The sequence below is a fragment of the Bubalus kerabau genome, chromosome 1 (genome assembly GCF_029407905.1).
Source record: "Bubalus kerabau isolate K-KA32 ecotype Philippines breed swamp buffalo chromosome 1, PCC_UOA_SB_1v2, whole genome shotgun sequence".
Taxonomy (NCBI): domain Eukaryota; kingdom Metazoa; phylum Chordata; class Mammalia; order Artiodactyla; family Bovidae; genus Bubalus; species Bubalus kerabau.
The window spans coordinates 59352652-59374414 of record NC_073624.1 but is presented as its reverse complement, the minus strand read 5'-3'; the positions used below and the strand labels follow the sequence as shown (position 1 = coordinate 59374414).

Genomic DNA, 21763 nt, shown 5'->3' with positions numbered 1-21763 from the left:
GCCCTCCCTTCTAAGGAGCGCGGAGCGCCTGAGGGGCCTAGCCGGGCCCCCGCAGAGGGTGGGGCGGAGGCGCTTTCTCGTGCGCGCGCGGGCACAAGATGGGGTAGAGCGCGCGCGGCGGCGGCGGCCTTCTCGTGAATTTCCGGGTGTGTTTATTTGCGTGCGCGGGGCCGCGACGTCCCAGCTGGGCCGGCAGGCGGGTTTTGAATGCTCCGCGGCCCTAAGGCGGAGAGGCTGCCTTTATTTCTGTGCGGAAGGAGTATGGGAGCTGGTGGTGAGGTGTCTGAGCGGTCAGCTACCCGCGAGGACTTGAAGTAGCCGCAATAGCGGAATCTAGAGTGGCGCCCTGCTCCCGCCCGGCTGCAAGTGCAGCCTGAGGGAAGGAGCCACATCCCTAGTGACCCTCCTTCCTTTGTGTCTGGGTTGGAGTTACCACCTCGGCGCCGCGGGACTGCGCCGGTCGCCTGTGGGGGTGACGCCCCCTTCTCCGCGGGTCGGAGGTTCGCGGGGGGTCTTCAGGTACCCCTTGCTGCGGACGCTCAGGTGAGACACCTGTGAGGCTCCGAGCTTCCCTGGCATGTGTCCCTAGCCCTGAATTTTTTTCTGGAAGCCCTGTTGCCTCCTCTCAACCCCAACTTGATTTCCCAGTGAAGACTCTTGTGCGAAGGTTTGGGTAAGTTTGCGTCTCGCTTTTCTTTCAGAATTGGGTTTTCCGGAGGTTCAGTAGCCAGTTTAAGGGACTTAGAATTCTCGTTCAAGGGATACTTGTTAATCATTCTGATACTGTACCAGGAAGAGAAATATCTAAAAAGGAACTGGTCAACTGTTAACGGTTTTCCTGGATGAAACTGAACTTTATATTTCACAAGAGTCCTGACTTTACGTTGATGTGGTTACATAAAGGTGGGACGCTGAGAATTTGTTCATGTTTCAATGGGGACAGAGTTTAGGAAAACATGTGAAACTTCATTAGTTTTAAGTTTTCTTTAGTTTTAACTTAATTTCTTTAGTTTTAATAGAGCTAGGTAAAGTTGAAAATTAGTTACAAGTGTTCAGACTGTTTTTTGCCTTAGCTGTTGGACCTAACCTAAAAAGTTTATTTCTGTTTTTGTCAAACCAAATTTTATTACTGTACAATTAAGGGACATTTTATGTTTGAGATCATAAAAACATTATTAACACTTAAAAATTACCGTAGCCCTGGTCCTAACCATAACTTTTTCTTTTATCAAGCAGTTTCATGCCAGTATTGGGCATTTTGTGAACCTTGACAATAATGGGGAAATGCTTTACTTACCTTTGTATTGCAGCTGACACATATGGTTGTACTTTTTAGTCAATCTTGAAGCTTAATCATTATTACTCCTCTTCTGTGTGCTCGAAATTACTTGTGCTTGTCTCTTTGCACTCAGTGCATCACATTATAGTTATCTGTATTTTCCTCTTCTACCAGATAGTGAATTCCTTCATGGGTATGATTTAAGTTCTGTAGATTCAGGACCCTACATAGGAGGGACTCAAATATTTATCGAGTAAATACATTAATAAGCACATTTAGACACTCACTGTAATACATTAGTAGATTCTGTTTTAAAACTTGGAAACATTCTGATCTGGGGTTTATACTCATTGAGAAATTTGCATCATATTTGAAATAAATTTGGTAGGAACTTCCGAGTATTATACTATGAAGAATATTGTTCTGTTTTTATGTCCTCCTAATCTAAGAAATGACATCAGAGGATATTTTCTGTTGCTTTGTCATACTTAGCAGCTCAGCTGAAACTCATGGAGTAAGCCCATGAGAAATGTGTGAAGACATACCAGCTGACGCCCATCTTGAGTGAGAACTAATACTCAATACCGAGAATGCTCTATTTAGTTTTATGATGGCAAAAAAATCAAGAAGTTTGTAATTATTAGGACTTCAGTATGATCATTGTTTATAAAGTCTTAAAGGAAGTTTTATAGTTGTACAAATGATCATGAGTATTGAAAAAAATTAAGATAGTATAGAAAAGAACAGAAAAGAAAGGGGAAAAAAAATCCCTAAATCTTGATTCTTGGAAGTAACCCAAACATTTTGTTGAACAGACTTCTAAACATCTCCATACGTATTTAGATGAGACCAACACATATTTTGTGGTACACATGGGATCATATTTAAATTTTTTCAGTGATGTGTAATGAGCACCTTTCCATGTCAGTACATGGATGTGTGTCTTATTTTAAATGGCTGTATAATAGTCCATTGTATATACATACTCTAATTTTTTAAATCTATATTCAGAATGATGGGCATTTAGGTTGTTTTAATCTTTTTAATATTACCTAAACACTCTTAACTCTTTTTGTGGATATTTTTTGCATACATATATGACTATCTCTTTGAGGTAAATTCCTGGAAGTGGGATTTCTGGTTAAAAGAGAATGCTTACTTCAAATACATCGTACCTTGCCTTCCAGAAAAGTTGCATCCACTTTGTATTCCCCTCAGGTACCTTTTTTTTTTCTTATTAAACTTTTTATTTTGTGTTGGAATACAGCTAATAAACCAACCCATTATGGTATTTTCGCCTGGAGAATTCCATGGACAGAGGAGCCTGGCGGTCTTCAGTCCATGGGGTGGCAAAGAGTTGGACGGAGCTGAAGCGACCTAGCACACACACCCATAGTTAATTAACAATGTTGAGATAGTTTCAGGTGGACAGCTAAGGGGCTCAGCCATTCATACACCTATATCCATTCTCCTTGAAACTCTCTTCCCATCCAGGCTGCCACATAACATTGAGCAGAGTTCCCTGTGCTATGCACTAGGTCCTTGTTGGTTATCCGTTTTAAATACAGCACTGTGTACATATCTATCCCAAATTACCTATCTCTCCTCAGGTATCTTAAAAGAATACTAATTTCCTCACATTTTTGAAAGCATTGGATTTTGTTTATTTAAAAAAAAATTTGCAAAAATAAAATCCTTTCTTTATGTTTTTCATTACCAATGAGGTTGTACATCTTTTCATATCTTTATTGGGCTGACAAGAATTTGATGTTTTGCCTGTAGCTCATGGTTGACAGCTCAGAGAAAGAAAAATTTGAGGGAAGATGGATGCAAAAGCTCGAAATTGTTTGCTTCAACATAGAGAAGCCTTGGAAAGGGACATCAAAACATCCTACATCATGGATCACATGATTAGTAATGGAGTTTTAACAGTGTCAGAGGAGGAAAAAGTGAAAAATGAGGTAAAGCCCTCTGAGGCAGTGTATGCTTTCTTTTTGATTTTTAAAAGATTCAGTCTGTACTTTCTTAAAAATTTTTAGAGTTTATTTCAAAATTTGTACTGGTGTCCACTAATTTATGTTGCAAATGTATTCTTTATAGTATACTGAATTACTTTTTTTTTTTTTTTAGCCCACCCAACGGCAACGAGCAGCAATGCTAATTAAAATGATACTTAAAAAAGATAATCATTCCTATATATCATTCTACAATGCTCTACTTCATGAAGGTTACAAAGATCTTGCTGCCCTTCTGCATGGTGGCATTCCTGTCGTCTCTTCTTCCGATGGCAAAGATTCAGTTAGTGGAATAACTTCGTATGGTTTGTATCCACCATGCCTTCTATCAAAATGGCTGTGTGGCTGAAGTTTTGGTGGCTGAAATTTTGTTTTATTGTAGATTGTGTCTGCTGGAGAGACTTAACAGTTCAGTGAAACATGCATGTGAAAAAACTATAGTCTTGTTTTCCAATTCAGATATTTTTATTTGTGTCCATATTACCTTCTCATTTCCTTACCCAGTGAACTATCTACTTCTGAGATAATAATATACATACCTTAATTTTTAGAGATAATAAGATAATTTATAAGCCTTTAAATTTTTCTCCAGTTTTGTGTTTACCAAGTTCGAGCATAGGAAAGAGCAAATCTTTAGAAATCTATGTTCTTGAAAGCAATTCCATATTCCTTCCTTTACACTCTCTTCAGTATGATAAAAAGATTGGAGAGTTGGAGAGGATGAGTTAAGGGCAGCTATAAATGGAGATTTTCATTGCTCTATAGTCGTCTTGAAAGGTGTATCTTTTGTTCTGGGTGTTCTGAGAAATCAGAAAGTTAAAGTTAATTGCTAGCCATGTTTTCTTCTCTTGGAAATTCTGGCAGAGATCTCAGCCTGTTCTCTTTGGTTTTTATGGAATTACTTGAGTAACCATTTCAAAGTTCTCTTCATTCATGCTTGTTTTGTTTTGGATTTCAGTAAGGACAGTCCTGTGTGAAGGTGGAGTACCACAGAGGCCCGTTGTTTTTGTTACTAGGAAGAAGCTAGTGAATGCAATTCAGCAGAAGCTCTCCAAACTGAATGGTGAACCAGGATGGGTCACCATATATGGGATGGCAGGTTGTGGGAAGTCTGTATTAGCTGCAGAAGCTGTTCGAGATCATTCTTTCCTAGAAGGTAAGTTTTGATTACCATTGCTGGCTAAGAAGATATTGTTTAGGCATTGCATTAGCTTCCTATTGCTGATATAACAAATTACCAAAGCTTTTGGTGGCTTAAAACAACACAAATATTACCATGTAGTTCTGGAGGTCAGAAGATCAAATAGCTCTTACTGGGCTAAAATCAAAGTGTCAGCAGTGCTTAGCTCCTTTTTGAGGCTCAGGGAGAATCCTTTCCCTTCCTTTTCCTACCTTTTAGAGGTGCCCTGCATTCGTTAACTCACAGTCCTTTTTCTTATTTTCAAAGCTGGCAGTGCATAACATCTTAAGATCTTTTTCCTCTGATCTTTGCTTCTGTCATCACATCTGCTCTGACCTTCTTGCCTCCTCCTTACAAGGGCCCCTGTGATTATATTGGGCCAAATGGATAATCCAGGATAATGTTATCTCAAAATCCTTAATTTAATTGCACTTGCAGAGTCTCTCTTCGCTGTATAAGGGGCCATATATACAAATTCTGTGGAATAGGATGTGGACATCATGGGGAGGGGAGGGGCAGTTTTCTACCTACCATAGGTGATTAAATTTGAACTTAATTTTCTACCTCACCTGTCACAATGAAGCTTGACTACCCAGGCCAGTAAGTTCGTGTGTTATCAGTTGGCACTCACTATCCCTGGAATGAAACTAGTTCCTTTGTATCTAAATTCAAATTTTTAAAATTTATTTGGCTGTGTAGGGTCTTAGTTGCGTCATGTAGTATGTTTCATTGTGTTGCATGGACTCAATAGTTGTGGTTCACAGGCTTAGTTTCTCCTTGGCATGTGGGATCTTAGTTCCTTGACCAGAGATCGAACCTGAGTCCTCTGCCTAGCAAGGTGGATTCTGAACCAGTGGACCATCAGGAAAGTCCTTCCCCTTGACTGCCCCCCCCCCATCTTAATAATTGAGGGAATTATATGGTTGAAAAAGTATCTTGAAAGGTTATGCATCTGTATCCCTGCCTTTCAACAGAACTGTACTAACATAGCTTCCTGGCAGTCGAGTGTTCTGGCAGAGTGCTGTAGGGAAGATTGTTGGAAACGCAGTTCCATTAATGACTTCCCGGGGGTGATTCTTGTATTTGGCATCCTGAATCATTAATACAAATTCCATTTCTGGATTAATTCTATCATTTATTTACCTTTAAAAATAAAAATCTTTAGTAACTATCTATCTTATGTGTAACTCCAAGAAAAAAAAATTGGAAGTTGACTGTAGCAAACAATGAGTTTTTGCAGGCAGGCTTTATAGATTCATTAGACATCTGGCAACTGATTTTCGTTGCTTCAAATATTCTGTAGTCAAAAAGTGTTTGAGAATCTTTTATGGATTTTGGCACTGTTTTGGGCAAAATCCAGAAAGAAAGCACAGCCTGTGTATCTAAGAAATTTACTTACTGTCTGGTAGGAGAGGAAGACAGGTTAACTATGATATATGTGATAATCTGAACATTAGAAACAAGTATAAGGTACATACAAAGTTAGAATAAAGGGAGGACACTTTCCATCAGGGGAAGAGAATGAGCAGGCCAGGCTTCCTGAATGAGATGACATTTTAGCTGGAGTTTGGAGAATAGAAACAAGTTTGGCAGGCGAACTCAGCAAGGATGGGAGAGTAGAGAAGGTGGAAAGGGAGTTGGGTAGTTACCAGAGTGAGGAAGGTCAGACTGTGCAGCAGGGAGTTTAGGACATTTGGCAGGTGCACTGCTGACCCGAATGAGTCCCGTAGATTCTCCGGGTATTCCCTAGCAGGAATTTTGTATAGCGTCCTCAGTCTTTGGTTGCCTCCATCCATTAGTGAGTTTGGGGGAATTTAAAAAGATAGTTCCCAACTTCTAGTGGTTAATATTTTTGTTGTTGTTGTTTACAATATATAATCACCAGTTAAAATAGTTTGTGAGGAGGACTTCCCTGGTGGCCCAGTAGTTAAGAAACCATCTGCCAATGCAGGTGACACAGTTTGATGCCTGGTCCAGGAAGATTCCACATGCCGAGGAGTAACTAAGCCTGTGTGCTTTGGAACCTGTGCTCTGCAAAAAGAGAAGCCACCACAATAGAAGCCTATGCACCACACCTAGAGAGTAGCTCCTGCTCACTGCAACTAGAGAAAGCCTGAGAGAAGACCCAGGGCAGCAAAAAAAAAAAAAAAAAAAAAAAAAAGGCAAAAAAGTTTATGATGAGATGACACAATGAGTGGAATACATGGTAAGCACCTGAGAGTTTTAGAAAGTTGGAGGCTGGGGTGCAGCTTTTGTACACACCTGGTTTTAATTTATACATCACAGCCTTTGTTAATGGTGTTGGTCATACTCTTGTCAGAAATATGCCTAATTCCTAAACCCTGGTTTTTCTGTCTTGTTTTTATAGAGAAGTTTTAGGTGACTCAGAGCTATGCAAATCTCAGGGCCAAGGATTTATTTATTCACATTTTTTTAACCTCTCCTGCAAAGTTGATCACCAAGGATATTTCAGGATAAAATTGGTTTAAATTTCTTTAGTGTGAAGTAATGGTTTTTGTTTCAATATAATCTTAAATTTCCTTTAAAATATGTATAATATACCAATTTTTAGGATTAAAAGTGCTCTTTAATACTATTTAAATCACTCAATATTATTGGGGTGAATTTTCAATTTTAGGGTTTAAAATTGACCAACAAGCTACGGAATTAATTACCCAAGAATCATATAAAACGTAGTCTTGGAATAGATTTTAACCACTTTGTTTTGAGAAAAGGTCAGGGATACTGGCAATTTTCTAGTGTATAATGAGCTTAATTCATATTCCTAATAAGCATTAGTGAGATCTCAAGTACAGAGGGATGAGTAAATCATATTCTTTAATTTACAGCTTATTTTCATATTAAGTCTATCTGAGTTTCTTTTTTTTTTTTTTTTTAAATTTTCTGAGTTTCTTAGTGTGTTCAGTTCAGTTGAGTCACTCAGTCGTGTCCGACTCTTTGCGACCCCATGAATTGCAGCACACCAGGCCTCCCTGTCCATCACCAACTCCCGGAGTTCACTCAAACTCAAGTCCATAGAGTCGGTGATGCCATCCAGCCATCTCATCCTCTGTCGTCCCCTTCTCCTCCTGCCCCCGATCTCTCCCAGCATCAGTCTTTTCCATTGAGTCAACTCTTCGCATGAGGTGGCCAAAGTGCATACATTTCCTTTTAAAAAAAAAAAAAAAATCCCATTCTCATTTCCCTTTCCCTCCTCTAAAGGAAAACACACTCTTCCTATGTGTCTCCTCTATGCAACTACAACACTACTTCATTCCTGACACTAGATACATGAGTTTTCCACATATCTAGCAATTCTTCAATACCAGCTGAGAGTCCTATGATTTAATTCATTTCTGATGCTACCTACCTGGAGATAACATCAGATCACACCAGCCTGCCCCTACCCCAGCCCTTTCAGATGACAGTTGCCAGTCCAGGTTGTTACCTGTGCTTCTGAACTATACTTACTAGATTACTGGTTTATTAGACAAGCATAAGGGGGTTCCCAGGTGGCACTAGTAGTAAAGAACCCTCCTGCCAATGCAGGAGGTGTAAGAGATGCAGGTTTGATCTCTGGGTTGGGAAGATCCCCTGGAGGAGGTCACGGCAACCCCCTCCAGTGTTCTTGCCTGGAGAATCCCATGTACAGAGGAGCTTGGTGGACTACAGTCCATAAGGTTGCAAAGAGTCAGATGTGACTGATGCGATTTAGCACACACGCATGCATACAAGCATAAAACTCTGGAACAACCTGACAGAAGAGATGTGTCAGGCATGATATGGGGGAACGGGTGCAGAGTCCCTGTGCCCCATGTGGATGCATCACTCTCTGTGTACTCCCTGTGTTCACCAACCCACATGCTCTGAATCTTATCCTTTTGGTTTTTTACAGAATTTCCAATTACATAGGTGTAGTTGATTAAATCATTTGTGATTGAATGCAATCTCTAACCATTCCCTTCTCCCCAGAGGTCTGGAGGTAGGACTGAAAGTTCAGTACTAATCAAGTGTTTGGTTCCCTTGGCAAGGTTCCCCTAAATCCCTAGGTATTTAGAGACTTCCCAGAAATTACTTTATTGACATAAACTCAGGTGTAGATGAAAGGGGCTTGTTATATGAACATAAGACACCATTTCACTTTTATACTCTGGACAGTTTCAAGAACTGGGAACAAAACTGTTAAAAGATGCACTTAAGGCTCTCACATGGGAAATTACAAGGGATTTAGAGCTATGTGCTAGGAATAGTGACAAAGATCATATATATATATTTAATCACAGAATCATACCTCCCCATATGTGATCATTCTGATGTATTTAATATATGTGCACGCTGAAAATCCCATGGGCGGAGGAGCCTGGTAGGCTGCAGTCCATGGAGTGGCGAAGAGTCGGACACGACTGAGCGACTTCACTTTCACTTTTCACTTTCATGCACTGGAGAAGGAAATGGCAACCTGCTGGGGTCCAGCCCCAGCAGGATCCAGGGATACCCTCAGGATGACGGCGTCAACGATAGGGAAAGTAAAAGGGGAGAGAAAGAGGCTTGATCTTCCTTGGTTTATACAGAAAGCCAGTAAAGCTCCTGTATTCCAAGGAGTCATCCTGGAAGAAGAACAGAGAGGGAAAGAAAGAAAAGGAAAGAAAGAATGACACGGGGAGACCAAGCTTCGGTGGGCGGGGCTCATAACTTTATTTTCAAAAGGAACTTTTATACCTTGACTTGTACATAGAGGGAAATGAAAGATGCAAAGTCATGCAGAGTCAGCCCAAACATTACATCTGTTTTGTCTTTATCGAAACCAGGATTTTTTCTGCATACCTTTCCCATAAACAATGTTTTGTACATTATCTTCTGGCCTTGGAGGCCTGTGGACATTTTATGACCCTTTTTTGATAAAGGTTGATCAACCAGAAAACTTATTTTCCCTTGAAGTGTTTTTTCTTTATATTTCTAATCTATGCCAGCCTCAGAAAGTGCTAAACAGAGTTACATTCTCACGGAGCAAAGGTGCAGTGAGTTACAAGAAAGAAAGAACCAATTAGCTCAAAAGTCTGATATGGTAATTCCAAGGCTACTACTTATTTTTCTTACATTCCAACTATGTTAACTAATGCACTCCCAGGTGCACAATGGATAAGGGATATGGGAACTTGGCAGCAAGCATTGGCTCAACAATGAAATCACACCAGCACTACTCTAATAGTTTTTAACTCTTCAAAAGGCTCTATATTTTTAGAATGTTTTAGGCTTCCCATGTCTTACGGTTGGGAGGCTGTGAACAATCATGTGCGTAGCTGCAAGAGTCTGGATAAACCTGTCAGGCAAGCTAGAAAGCCATCAGAGGGGTTTGAATTGAAACACTCCTATCATGCCCAGGAGACTTATTAATTAAAGCCCTAAGTTGACTTTTTCCAGAGAAAAGTGGTCGGGGATAGCCCCCTGTTAATATCAGAAGAGTTGGTGAAAGGTACAAAATAGTAGGACAGACAGATTCTGGTTTTGGGGTAGATGCTCGAGCAGGTCCAGGGGGTCCCTCGAGTCCTGATCCGCCTTGCTCGTCAGGCCACCTGCACATGACCTTGTCATGGGTGGGATCTCCCGTGCTGGCTCCTGGCAGCAACCCACTCCAGTGTTCTTGCCTGGAGAATCCCAGGGATGGGGGAGCCTGGTGGGCTGCCGTTTTTGGGGTCGCACAGAGTCGGACATGACTGAAGCGACTTCGCAGCAGCAGCAAGTCACTTTAGTCATTTCTGACTCTTTTCGACCCTCTGGACTGTAATCGTCAGGCTTCTCTGTCCATGGGATTCTCCAGGCAAGAAAACTTGAGTGGGTTGCTGTGTCCTCCTCCAGGGGATCTTCCTGACCCAGGGATTGAACCCACATCTCTTATGTCTCCTGCATTGGCAGGCAGGTTCTTTACCACTAGCACCACCTGAGAAGCCTACTTAATCTATGTTCTTTGTAAATATACAGGGTATATAAATACCAGATTTGATTGCCCTCCTATCTGTGCATTCCTATCAGTAACATGTGATGACTCCTATGTCCTCACTTCCTAGTAATAGTAGCTTATCTTCCATCTTTTAAATTAGTGACAAGCTAGCAGATGTGAAACGATATCTTAGTTTACATTTCTGTGATAACTTGAGCTTGACCATTTCTTTATACGTTTTTTAGCTTTTTGAGTTTTTTTGTTATGAAGTTTATTGATACCATTTGTGGTATCAGTGATACCACATCATTATTTTTTTCCATCTTGTTGCTTTTAAGGAGTTTCTTAAATACTATAGATAGTAGGACTTACTGGTTTTAGACTCTGTAAATACTTTCTCCTTATATCACCTGTATTAACTTTGTCCTAGATGTCCTTAATAGAAATCTTTAATTCTGTCAGATTAGTCAACTTTTTTGCCTTCTAATTTGTGCTTCCTGAACTTTAAGTAGTCCTATTATCCAGTATCATTATTATTATCCAGTAGTCAGGTATGGATGTGAGAGTTGGATCATAAAGAAGGCTGAGCACCAAAGAATTGATGCTTTCAAATTGTGGTGCTGGAGAAGACTTTTGAGAGTTCCTTGGACAGCAAGGAAATCAAACCAGTCAATCCTAAAGGAAATCAACCCTGAATATTCATTGGAAGATATGATGCTGAAGCTCCAATACTTTGGCTGACAGACGAAGAGCTGACTTATTGGAAAAAACCCTGACCCTGGGAAGGAATGAAGGCAGGAGGAGAAGTGGGTAGCAGAAGTTGAGATGGTTAGATGGCATCACCAACTCAATGGACATGAGTCTGAACAAACTCCAGGTGATAGTGAAGGACAGGGAAGCCTGACGTGGGGTCCATGGGGTCGCAAAGAGTTGGACACAACTTAGCGACTGACAGCAAAAGTCCTGTTATAGTCTTACCATTCATATTTAGCTCTTTAATCTGAAGTCTGCTTTTGCATATCCATTAGTTCAAGAGTAGATACTTCCCTAAAGGTAGAGTTGGACACAACTGAAAGACAACAACAACAAAGATAAATTTTAATCTCTGGAGTTTGTCTGTTCTAAAATATAGGAATATTGGATGTTGCCATTGTTATAAAACCTTGTTTCTTCTTTTGAAAGTGCAGGTAACTGTATGGGTTACAAACTTCATTAAAACTGGTTTCTATAGAAACTGTGTTACCTTAGGGTCGTCGGTATAAATTGACGAACACTATGAAGTTCTTAACTATTTCTGTCTATATATTTTTAAGAAACCCAGTTTATTTTTGAAAGTTCAGCCATTTAATTTGACAAATTAAAAATTAAAAGAGTTGATGAATTTTTCCACCATTTACACAATTGTATTTCAGTGCTGAGTTTCTAAGGATGTGGAAGTTTTCTTTAGAAAAAAGAAAGCTTCTTTAGAGGCTGTCTGTTTGCTTCCTTCCTTCCCAGGACTTCCCTGATGCTGTTAGATTATTGATTGCTACCTTGATAAACCTCTTGTGAGAGTAGGATGGGTTAATTTTCTCTGAATAAAGGCAGGTTTTTTTTTTTTTTTTTTGCTTAAATTTCTCTGAGTGAATTATAGGTACAAGCCTCATTCAAGGCTAAATTGCTCCCTCTTGTGCCCACAGTCAAGATGTTTGGATTCTTTCTGAAATGTGAAATTTATGCTCCTAGTGATAGAAGGTTTGCAGATCAGTTGGTCTTTTGGTCTGTTTTTTTTTTTTTTTTTTTTTCTGACCACACCATGAATTATTCAGGATCCTAATTCTCTGACCAGGGATCAAACCTGTGCCTTGGAGAAGGAAATGGCGACCCACTCCAATACTCTTGCCTGGAAAATCCCATGGATGGAGGAGCCTGGTAGGCTACAGTCCATGGGGTCACAAAGAGTCAGACATGACTGAGCGACTTCACTTTCACTTTCCTGCAACGAAAGCGCAGTCTTAACCACTGGACCAGCAGGGAATAGTCCTGTTTGTCTTTCTCTCCAAGCAATAATTTGTTATTTTTCTTACATATGTTAGTAATGCCCTAATTTACTCCTAAGGTTAGGAGAGAGACCTTTGATGTAGATAGTAGATATTTTGGAGAAAGCAATCGCAACCCACTCCAGTATTCTTGCCTGGAGAATCCCAGGGATGGAAGAGCCTGGTGGGCTGCTATCTATGAGGTCGCACAGAGTTGAACACGACTGAAGCGACTTAGCAGCAGCAGGTATTTAAATTTAAATCTGCAGAGTTCACTAGCCAGTTGTGTCTGGCTACTTTCTTTACCTTGTCTTAAACCTTAGGATAAGTTTTAAAAATCTTAAGTAGAAAGCGCAAATTAAAGAAAAACCCCTTAGGAGCAGCATGTAGTTTAAAACTGTTTTAAATATTACAGTAGTCGTATTTTCATGTAAAATGAAGTAAAACTTCTTTTCACTTGTCCTTCTTTCTTTTCTCCTAAATTGTTCACCAGAGGTAGTCATGGTTAACAGTTTAGAGTGAGTTTTTCCAAACTTTTTCCTGTGCATTTACACACATGTACATACACAGAAGAGCTGGACACAATTGAGTGACTGAACACTGTCACCAACACAGAACACCACTGTAGCACTAAGCAAAGCCCCAGGGAATTACTGTTTCATAACTGTTGACTTTAACAAGCCTAGAGAACTTCACTAAGGTTTCAGGAGGAAAGAGTAAGACTTGTTGGGATTTCCCTGGCAGTCCAGTTGTTAAGAATCTACCTTTCAATGGGGTTCAATCCCTGGTTGGGGAACTAAGATCACACATGTCTCGAAGCAGCTAAGCCCATGTGCTGCAACTGCTGAGCCCTCATGATCTAGAGCCCATGCTCTGCAACAAGGGAAGCCACCCCAATGAGAAGGCTGCACACTGCAACCAGAGAGTAGCCCCCAGTGGCCTCAACTAGAGAAAGCCTGCATGCAGCAACGAAGATGCAGCGCAGCCAAAATAACAAACAAAATGTGGGACTTGTTGTTTACCTTCTTATAAGACATAGGCACTGCTGGTAATCAAACCGTGCTTAACAGCCCTGCCTTACTTCAGTCACGTAGAGTTCTTTCTTCTGGTCATTTGTCGTCTTTTGGATTCTCATGCAGTTACTACCCATTTCATTGCCAAATTCTGATCTAGGTCCTTTCCTCTCACTCCCAAGCCTTTGCTGTGCCTTCTAGACTTCCTCCTCTGTGGTCAGGAAACTCCTCTATATCATCAACCCTTCTTAGACCTCCTTGTCATGTGTGAAACGGGCCAGTTTTCCTGAGGATACCTCCTTCTCTGTATCCTTTTTCAGTGGTGTGGTAACCCTTTTCCCTTTCTATTTCACATATTTCAGCACCAAGAAATGGGTGGATGCTTTCTTTGCTCTTTATTGCTTCATCTGGGCCTTTATTTTTTTTTTTTTAATTTTATTTTGTTTTTAAACTTTACATAACTGTATTAGATTTGCCAAAATGAATCCGCCACAGGTATACATGTGTTCCCTATCCTGAACCCTCTTCCCTCCTCCCTCCCCATTCCATCCCTCTGGGTCGTCCCAGTGCACCAGCCCCAAGCATCCAGTATCGTGCATCGAACCTGGACTGGCAACTCATTTCATACATGATATTTTAAATGTTTCAATGCCATTCTCCCAAATCTTCCCACCCTCTCCCTCTCCCACAGAGTCCATAAGACTGATCTATACATCAGTGTCTCTTTTGCTGTCTCGTACACAGGGTTATTGTTACCATCTTTCTAAATTCCATATATATGTGTTAGTATACTGTATTGGTGTTTTTCTTTCTGGCTTACTTCACTCTGTATAATAGGCTCCAGTTTCATCCACCTCATTAGAAGTGATTCAAATGTATTCTTTTTAATGGCTGAATAATACTCCATTGTGTATATGTACCACTGCTTTCTTATCCATTCATCTGCTGATGGACATCTAGGTTGCTTCCATGTCCTGGCTATTATAAACACTGCTGCGATGAACATTGGGGTACTCGTGTCTCTTTCCCTTCTGGTTTCCTCAGTGTGTATGCCCAGCAGTGGGATTGCTGGATCATAAGGCAGGTCTATTTCCAGTTTTTTAAGGAATCTCCACACTGTTCTCCATAGTGGCTGTACTAGTTTGCATTCCCACCAACAGTGTAAGAGGGTTCCCTTTTCTCCACACCCTCTCCAGCATTTATTACTTGTAGACTTTTGGATCGCAGCCATTCTGACTGGTGTGAAATGGTACCTCATAGTGGTTTTGATTTGCATTTCTCTGATAATGAGTGATGTTGAGCATCTTTTCATGTGTTTGTTAGCCATTTGTATGTCTTCTTTGGAGAAATGTCTATTTAGTTCTTTGGCCCATTTTTTGATTGGGTCATTTATTTTTCTGGAGTTGAGCTGAAGGAGTTGCTTATATATTCTCGAGATTAGTTGTTTGTCAGTTGCTTCATTTGCTATTATCTTCTCCCATTCTGAAGGCTGTCTTTTCACCTTGCTAATAGTTTCCTTTGATGTGCAGAAGCTTTTAAGGTTAATTAGGTCCCATTTGTTTATTTTTGCTTTTATTTCCAATATTCTGGGAGGTGGGTCATAGAGGATCCTGCTGTGATGTATGTCAGAGAGTGTTTTGCCTATGTTCTCCTCTAGGAGTTTTATAGTTTCTGGTCTTACGTTGAGATCTTTAATCCATTTTGAGTTTATTTTTGTGTATGGTGTTAGAAAGTGTTCTAGTTTCATTCTTGTACAAGTGGTTGACCAGAGTTCCCAGCACCACTTGTTAAAGAGATTGTCTTTAATCCATTGTATATTCTTGCCTCCTTTGTCGAAGATAAGGTGTCCATATGTGCGTGGATTTATCTCTGGGCTTTCTATTTTGTTCCATTGATCTATATTTCTGTCTTTGTGCCAGTACCATACTGTCTTGATGATTGTGGCTTTGTAGTAGAGCCTGAAGTCAGGTAGGTTGATTCCTCCAGTTCCATTCTTCTTTCTCAAGATCGCTTTGGCTATTCGAGGTTTTTTGTTTTTCCATACAAATTGTGAAGTTATTTGTTCTAGCTCTGTGAAGAATGCTGTTGGTAGCTTGATAGGGATTGCATTGAATCTATAGATTGCTTTGGGTAGTATACTCATTTTCACTACATTGATTCTTCCAATCCATGAACATGGTATATTTCTCCATCTGATAGTGTCCTCTTTGATTTCTTTCACCAGTGTTTTATAGTTTTCTATATATAGGTCTTTAGATTCTTTAGGTAGATATATTCCTAAGTATTTTATTCTTTCCGTTGCAGTGGTGAATGGAATTGTTTCCTTAATTTCTCTTTCTGTTTTCTCATTATTAGTGTATAGGAATGCAAGGGATTTCTGGGTGTTGATTTTATATCCTGCAACTTTACTATAGTCATTGATTAGTTCTAGTAATTTTCTGGTGGAGTCTTTAGGGTTTTCTATGTAGAGGATCATGTCATCTGCAAACAGTGAGAGCTTTACTACTTCTTTTCCAATTTGGATTCCTTTTATTTCTTTTTCTGCTCTGATTGCTGTGGCCAAAACTTCCAAAACTATGTTGAATAGTAATGGTGAAAGTGGGCACCCTTGTCTTGTTCCTGACTTTAGAGGAAATGCTTTCAATTTTTCACCATTGAGGATAATGTTTGCTGTGGGTTTGTCATATATAGCTTTTATTATGTTGCGGTATGTTCCTTCTATTCCTGCTTTCTGGAGAGTTTTGATCATAAATGGATGTTGAATGTTGTCAAAGGCTTTCTCTGCATCTATTGAGATAATCATATGGTTTTTATTTTTCAATTTGTTAATGTGGTGTATTACATTGATTGATTTGCGGATATTGAAGAATCCTTGCATCCCTGGGATAAAGCCCACTTGGTCATGGTGTATGATCTTTTTAATGTGTTGTTGGATTCTGATTGCTAGAATTTTGTTAAGGATTTTTGCATCTATGTTCATCAGTGATATTGGCCTGTAGTTTTCTTTTTTTGTGGGATCTTTGTCAGGTTTTGGTATTAGGGTGATGGTGGCCTCATAGAATGAGTTTGGAAGTTTACCATCCTCTGCAATTTTCTGGAAGAGTTTGAGCAGGATAGGTGTTAGCTCTTCTCTAAATTTTTGGTAGAATTCAGCTGTGAAACCATCTGGACCTGGGCTTTTGTTTGCTGGAAGATTTTTGATTACAGTTTCAATTTCCGTGCTTGTGATGGGTCTGTTAAGATTTTCTATTTCTTCCTGGTCCAGTTTTGGAAAGTTGTACTTTTCTAAGAATTTGTCCATTTCTTCCTCGTTGTCCATTTTATTGGCATATAATTGTTGATAGTAGTCTCTTATGATCCTTTGTATTTCTGTGTTGTCTGTTGTGATCTCTCCATTTTCCTTTCTAATTTTATTGATTTGATTTTTCTCCCTTTGTTTCTTGATGAGTCTGGCTAATGGTTTGTCAATTTTATTTATCCTTTCAAAGAACCAGCTTTTGGTTTTGTTGATTTTTGCTATGGTCTCTTTTGTTTCTTTTGCATTTATTTCTGCTCTAATTTTTAAGATTTCTTTCCTTCTACTAACCCTGGGGTTCTTCATTTCTTCCTTTTCTAGTTGCTTTAGGTGTAGAGTTAGGTTATTTATTTGAATTTTTTCTTGTTTCTTGAGGTGTGCCTGTATTGCTATGAACTTTCCCCTTAGGACTGCTTTTACCGTGTCCCACAGGTTTTGGGTTGTTGTGTTTTCATTTTCATTCGTTTCTATGCAAATTTTGATTTCTTTTTTGATTTCTTCTGTGATTTGTTGGTTATTCAGCAGTGTGTTGTTCAGCCTCCATATGTTGGATTTTTTAATAGTTTTTCTCCTGTAATTGAGATCTAATCTTACTGCATTGTGGTCAGAAAAGATGCTTGGAATGATTTCTATTTTTTTGAATTTACCAAGGCTAGCTTTATGGCCCAGGATGTGATCTATCCTGGAGAAGGTTCCATGTGCGCTTGAGAAGAAGGTGAAATTCATTGTTTTGGGATGAAATGTCCTATAGATATCAATTAGGTCTAACTGGTCTATTGTATCGTTTAAAGTTTGTGTTTCCTTGTTAATTTTCTGTTTAGTTGATCTATCCATAGGTGTGAGTGGGGTATTAAAGTCTCCCACTATTATTGTGTTATTGTTAATTTCTTCTTTCATACTTCTTAGCATTTGTCTTACATACTGCGGTGCTCCCGTGTTGGGTGCATATATATTTATAATTGTTATATCTTCTTCTTGGATTGATCCTTTGATCATTATGTAGTGACCATCTTTGTCTCTTTTCACAGCCTTTGTTTTAAAGTCTATTTTATCTGATATGAGTATTGGTACTCCTGCTTTCTTTTGGTCCCTATTTGCATGGAAAATCTTTTTCCAGCCCTTCACTTTCAGTCTGTATGTGTCCCCTGTTTTGAGGTGGGTCTCTTGTAGACAATATATGCAGGGGTCTTGTTTTTGTATCCATTCAGCCAGTCTTTGTCTTTTGGTTGGGGCATTCAACCCATTTACGTTTAAGGTAATTACTGATAAGTATGACCCCGTTGCCATTTACTTTATTGTTTTGGGTTCGAATTTATACACAATTTTTGTGTTTTCTGTCTAGAGAATATCCTTTAGTATTTGTTGGAGAGCTGGTTTGGTGGTGCAGAATTCTCTCAGCTTTTGCTTGTCTGAAAAGCTTTTGATTTCTCCTTCATACTTGAATGAGATCCTTGCTGGGTACAATAATCTGGGCTGTAGGTTATTTTCTTTCATCATTTTAAGTATGTCTTGCCATTCCCTCCTGGCTTGAAGAGTTTCTATTGAAAGATCAGCTGTTATCCTTATGGGAATTCCCTTGTGTGTTATTTGTTGTTTTTCCCTTGCTGCTTTTAATATTTGTTCTTTGTGTTTGATCTTTGTTAATCTGATTAATATGTGTCGTGGGGTGTTTTGCCTTGGGTTTATCCTGTTTGGGACTCTCTGGGTTTCTTGGACTTGGGTGATAATTTCCTTCCCCATTTTAGGGAAGTTTTCAACTATTATCTCCTCAAGTATTTTCTCATGGTCTTTCTTTTTGTCTTCTTCTTCTGGGATCCCTATGATTCGAATGTTGTAGCGTTTAATATTGTCCTGGAGGTCTCTGAGATTGTCCTCATTTAATTCGTTTTTCTTTTATCCTCTCTGATTCATTTATTTCTACCATTCTATATTCTAATTCACTAATCCTATCTTCTGCCTCTGTTATTCTACTATTTGTTGCCTCCAGAGTGTTTTTAATTTCACTTATTGCATTATTCATTATATATTGATTCTTTTTTATTTCTTCTAAGTCCTTGTTAAACCTTTCTTGCATCTTCTCAATCCTTGCCTCCAGGCTATTTATCTGTGATTCCATTTTAATTTCAAGATTTTGGATCAATTTCACTATCATTATTCGGAATTCTTTATCAGGTAGATTCCCTATCTCTTCCTCTTTTGTTTGGTTTGGTGGGCATTTATCCTGTTCCTTTATCTGCTGGGTATTCCTCTGTCTCTTCATCTTGTTTAAATTGCTGAGTTTGGGGTGTCCTTTCTGTATTCTGGCAGTTTGTGGAGTTCTCTTTATTGTGGCGTTTCCTCGCTGTGTGTGGGTTTGTACAGGTGGCTTGTCAAGGTTTCCTGGTTAGGGAAGCTTGTGTCGATGTTCTGGTGGATGGAGCTGTATTTCTTCTCTCTCCTTTCGAAGAGTTGGGCTGCTTTTCTGGGTGCCTGATGTCCTCTGCCGGCATTCAGAAGTTGTTTTGTGGAATTTACTCGACGTTTAAATGCTCTTTTGATGAATTTGTGGGGGAGAAAGTGTTCTCCCCGTCCTACTCCTCCGCCATCTTGGCTCCTCCTCCCACCTGGGCCTTTAATACTCCTTTCTCCAGCTAATTTTTTTGTCCTTTGAAGCTCATTTTTCTAATCTTTCCTGGTTATGTTATAGCCCTCTGATTGATTGATGATTGAAGTTCTTAGTTATAAATTTAAGTCCTCCTTCTGCTGGCAATCTTAGTGATTTGATATCTTTGTGGATGAGTCATCCAAAACCTTGGCCTCTCAGTTCCTTGACTTATGTATCTACAGTGACTATTTTCTTCACTCCCCTTCAGCCATATAATTTACTGATCACAGGTTGGATCCTGGCCTTTGGCATTACCAGAAATGATACCACTTTTGAAATCTTGACTATAAAATTCTATTCCACCCTGCCTACCTCCATCTATTCTATTTTTCAAGTTCACTACAGTTTTCTGAGTCCTATCCATTAATAGCATAATATCCTTACCGTTTGTCCCATCAGCCCCCTCTCAGCCTTGGGCCTAGATTTTTATTGCCTATTATTCAGTTGCTCCTCAGTACATACTCTTTAGTTTTCTCCTTATCTTGAATAAAAGCTGATGGCTTCTCTGCGCTCCCTGTTGTTTTATCCAGACTTTATTTCCGTCTTCTTTGCAGAAGAAAATCACCTAACTGAACTTCAGTTTAAATTCATGATCATGCTTTGGCAATTTTACTTAGTTTATTTAGTAGATGCGTAATCATTGTATTGGGCTTCCTTGGTGGCTCAGTGGTAAAGAATCCACCTGCCAGTGCAGGAGACATGGGTTTGGTCCCCGGGTTGGGAAGATCCCCTGGAGAAGGAAATGGCAACCCACTCTAGTGTTCTTGCCTGGGAAATCCAATGGACAGTGGAGCCTGGCAGCCTTTGGCCCATAGGGTTGCACAAGAGTCGGACGTAGCAATTTAGCACACGTGGCTTGATTAACAAAAATGATTACGATGTCAGTTGACAGTAGCAGTAATAATAATGTCTGTTCTTATTATAATGCTTCCTAGTTCAAAGCTTAATTATATGAAAGGTGGTCTCATCCATATCACTAATAATCCTATCTGTTATAACCTTTTAACATAGCCAAATCACATATTAAATACATTAATTTCTTATAATAACTGAAATAGGGGTAAACAGTCTTATTCTAGTATTGTATATGAAATTGAAGTTAGTGATTTGCTAAAGGTATCATAGCTAGTAAGCAGTAGAGCCAGACTTGAGCCTAACTTCTTACTTGAAGTCTCTATATGAGAATGATAATGAACGAGTTATGTGTTCCCAGGAACCACATCAGTGGTTCTCAGTCAGAGGTGATTTTTTCCCCCCTCAAGGGGTATGTGACAAACCTCGGAGACATTTTTGGTTGACATAACTGGGGAGAGGAAGTGCTGCTGGCATCTAGTGGATCGAGGCCAGGGAGGCTGCTAAACGTCCTGTAATGCTCAAGACAGTTCCCTCACAACAAAGAATTATCTGGCCCAAAATGTCCAGAGTGCTTCTGTTGAGAAACTGTTGTACAGTAATCATTGAGGACACAGGACAAAGATGTGAAATTTTGTTTGGTAAGATTTTACTGATATGTAGCAGATTAACACCAAACTTCAGATGATTCACATCTTCAACTTTTCTTAGATTTGGGCTCTGAAGCTCAATAATAGTCTACAAGCAAATATAAACTCTGAATCAAGAGAAGTTGGAAGATGTGATGAAATCAAAGATTGGAACAAATCTTTACTGCTGCTTATCAGTAAAATCTTTCAAAGGGGGACTCCTGTTTAAAGACCTTAAATTTATTTTCTTTTTCCTCACCAGATTGTTTCCCAGGAGGCGTGCATTGGGTGTCAGTTGGGAAACAGGACAAATCCGGGCTTCTGATGAAGCTACAGAATCTTTGTGCACGATTGGATCAGGATGAGAGCTTCTCCCAGAGGCTTCCACTTAATATTGAAGAGGCTAAAGACCGTCTCCGCATTCTGATGCTGCGCAAACATCCAAGGTACAGATGGTCGTATTCAGTAGATGTGTGAAGTCCCAGTGAGACTTAACTACTGACATCTGGAGAACATCATAATCTTTTCTTGCTCTTGGGTAGAAGATTGAAAAAGAACTGTTGCTTTTCTGCTCTTTCTCTTGTATTTAAAAAAAAAGAAGTGGTTGCCACTGGTGTTTGCATGATACCTGCTGTGTTCTCTCTTGTGTACCATTGTAGGTTCTTAAGAAATATTTCCTAAGTAGGTGGTCTTTATTAGAAAAATGCAAACGTTTTACGTTGAAACCATCATTTCTAATAGATTAACATAGAACAAAGGACAGAATAAATGTAGGCAACTTGTGAAAGATGGAGTCAGGAAAGATTTTTATTTAATGGGATTCTTCTGTTGTGTTATTTCAGTTTTTGGGTATACATGTAACTCTTCTACTTCCCTATACTTTAGTAGTTTCTTTTATTT

The 21763-nt window shown here is 39.5% G+C and overlaps 1 protein-coding gene across 6 annotated transcripts in view; it reads left to right on the top strand.

Annotated features, from left to right (window-relative positions):
- Positions 1–21763, top strand: part of APAF1 (apoptotic peptidase activating factor 1) — a 101171-nt gene that overhangs the window by 397 nt on the left and 79011 nt on the right. For 2 of the 6 annotated variants that reach the window (XM_055576480.1, XM_055576472.1), the window contains exons 2-5: positions 3062–3240; positions 3410–3599; positions 4253–4450; positions 21126–21309. In XM_055576480.1, coding sequence (XP_055432455.1) covers positions 3103–3240; positions 3410–3599; positions 4253–4450; positions 21126–21309 — 710 coding nt within the window. In that variant the 5' untranslated portion in view covers positions 3062–3102. Of the gene's footprint in view, positions 1–11; positions 674–3061; positions 3241–3409; positions 3600–4252; positions 4451–21125; positions 21310–21763 lie in introns of those variants that run through there. The other 4 variants (XM_055576462.1, XM_055576454.1, XM_055576446.1 and 1 more) reach the window with 4 other exon arrangements.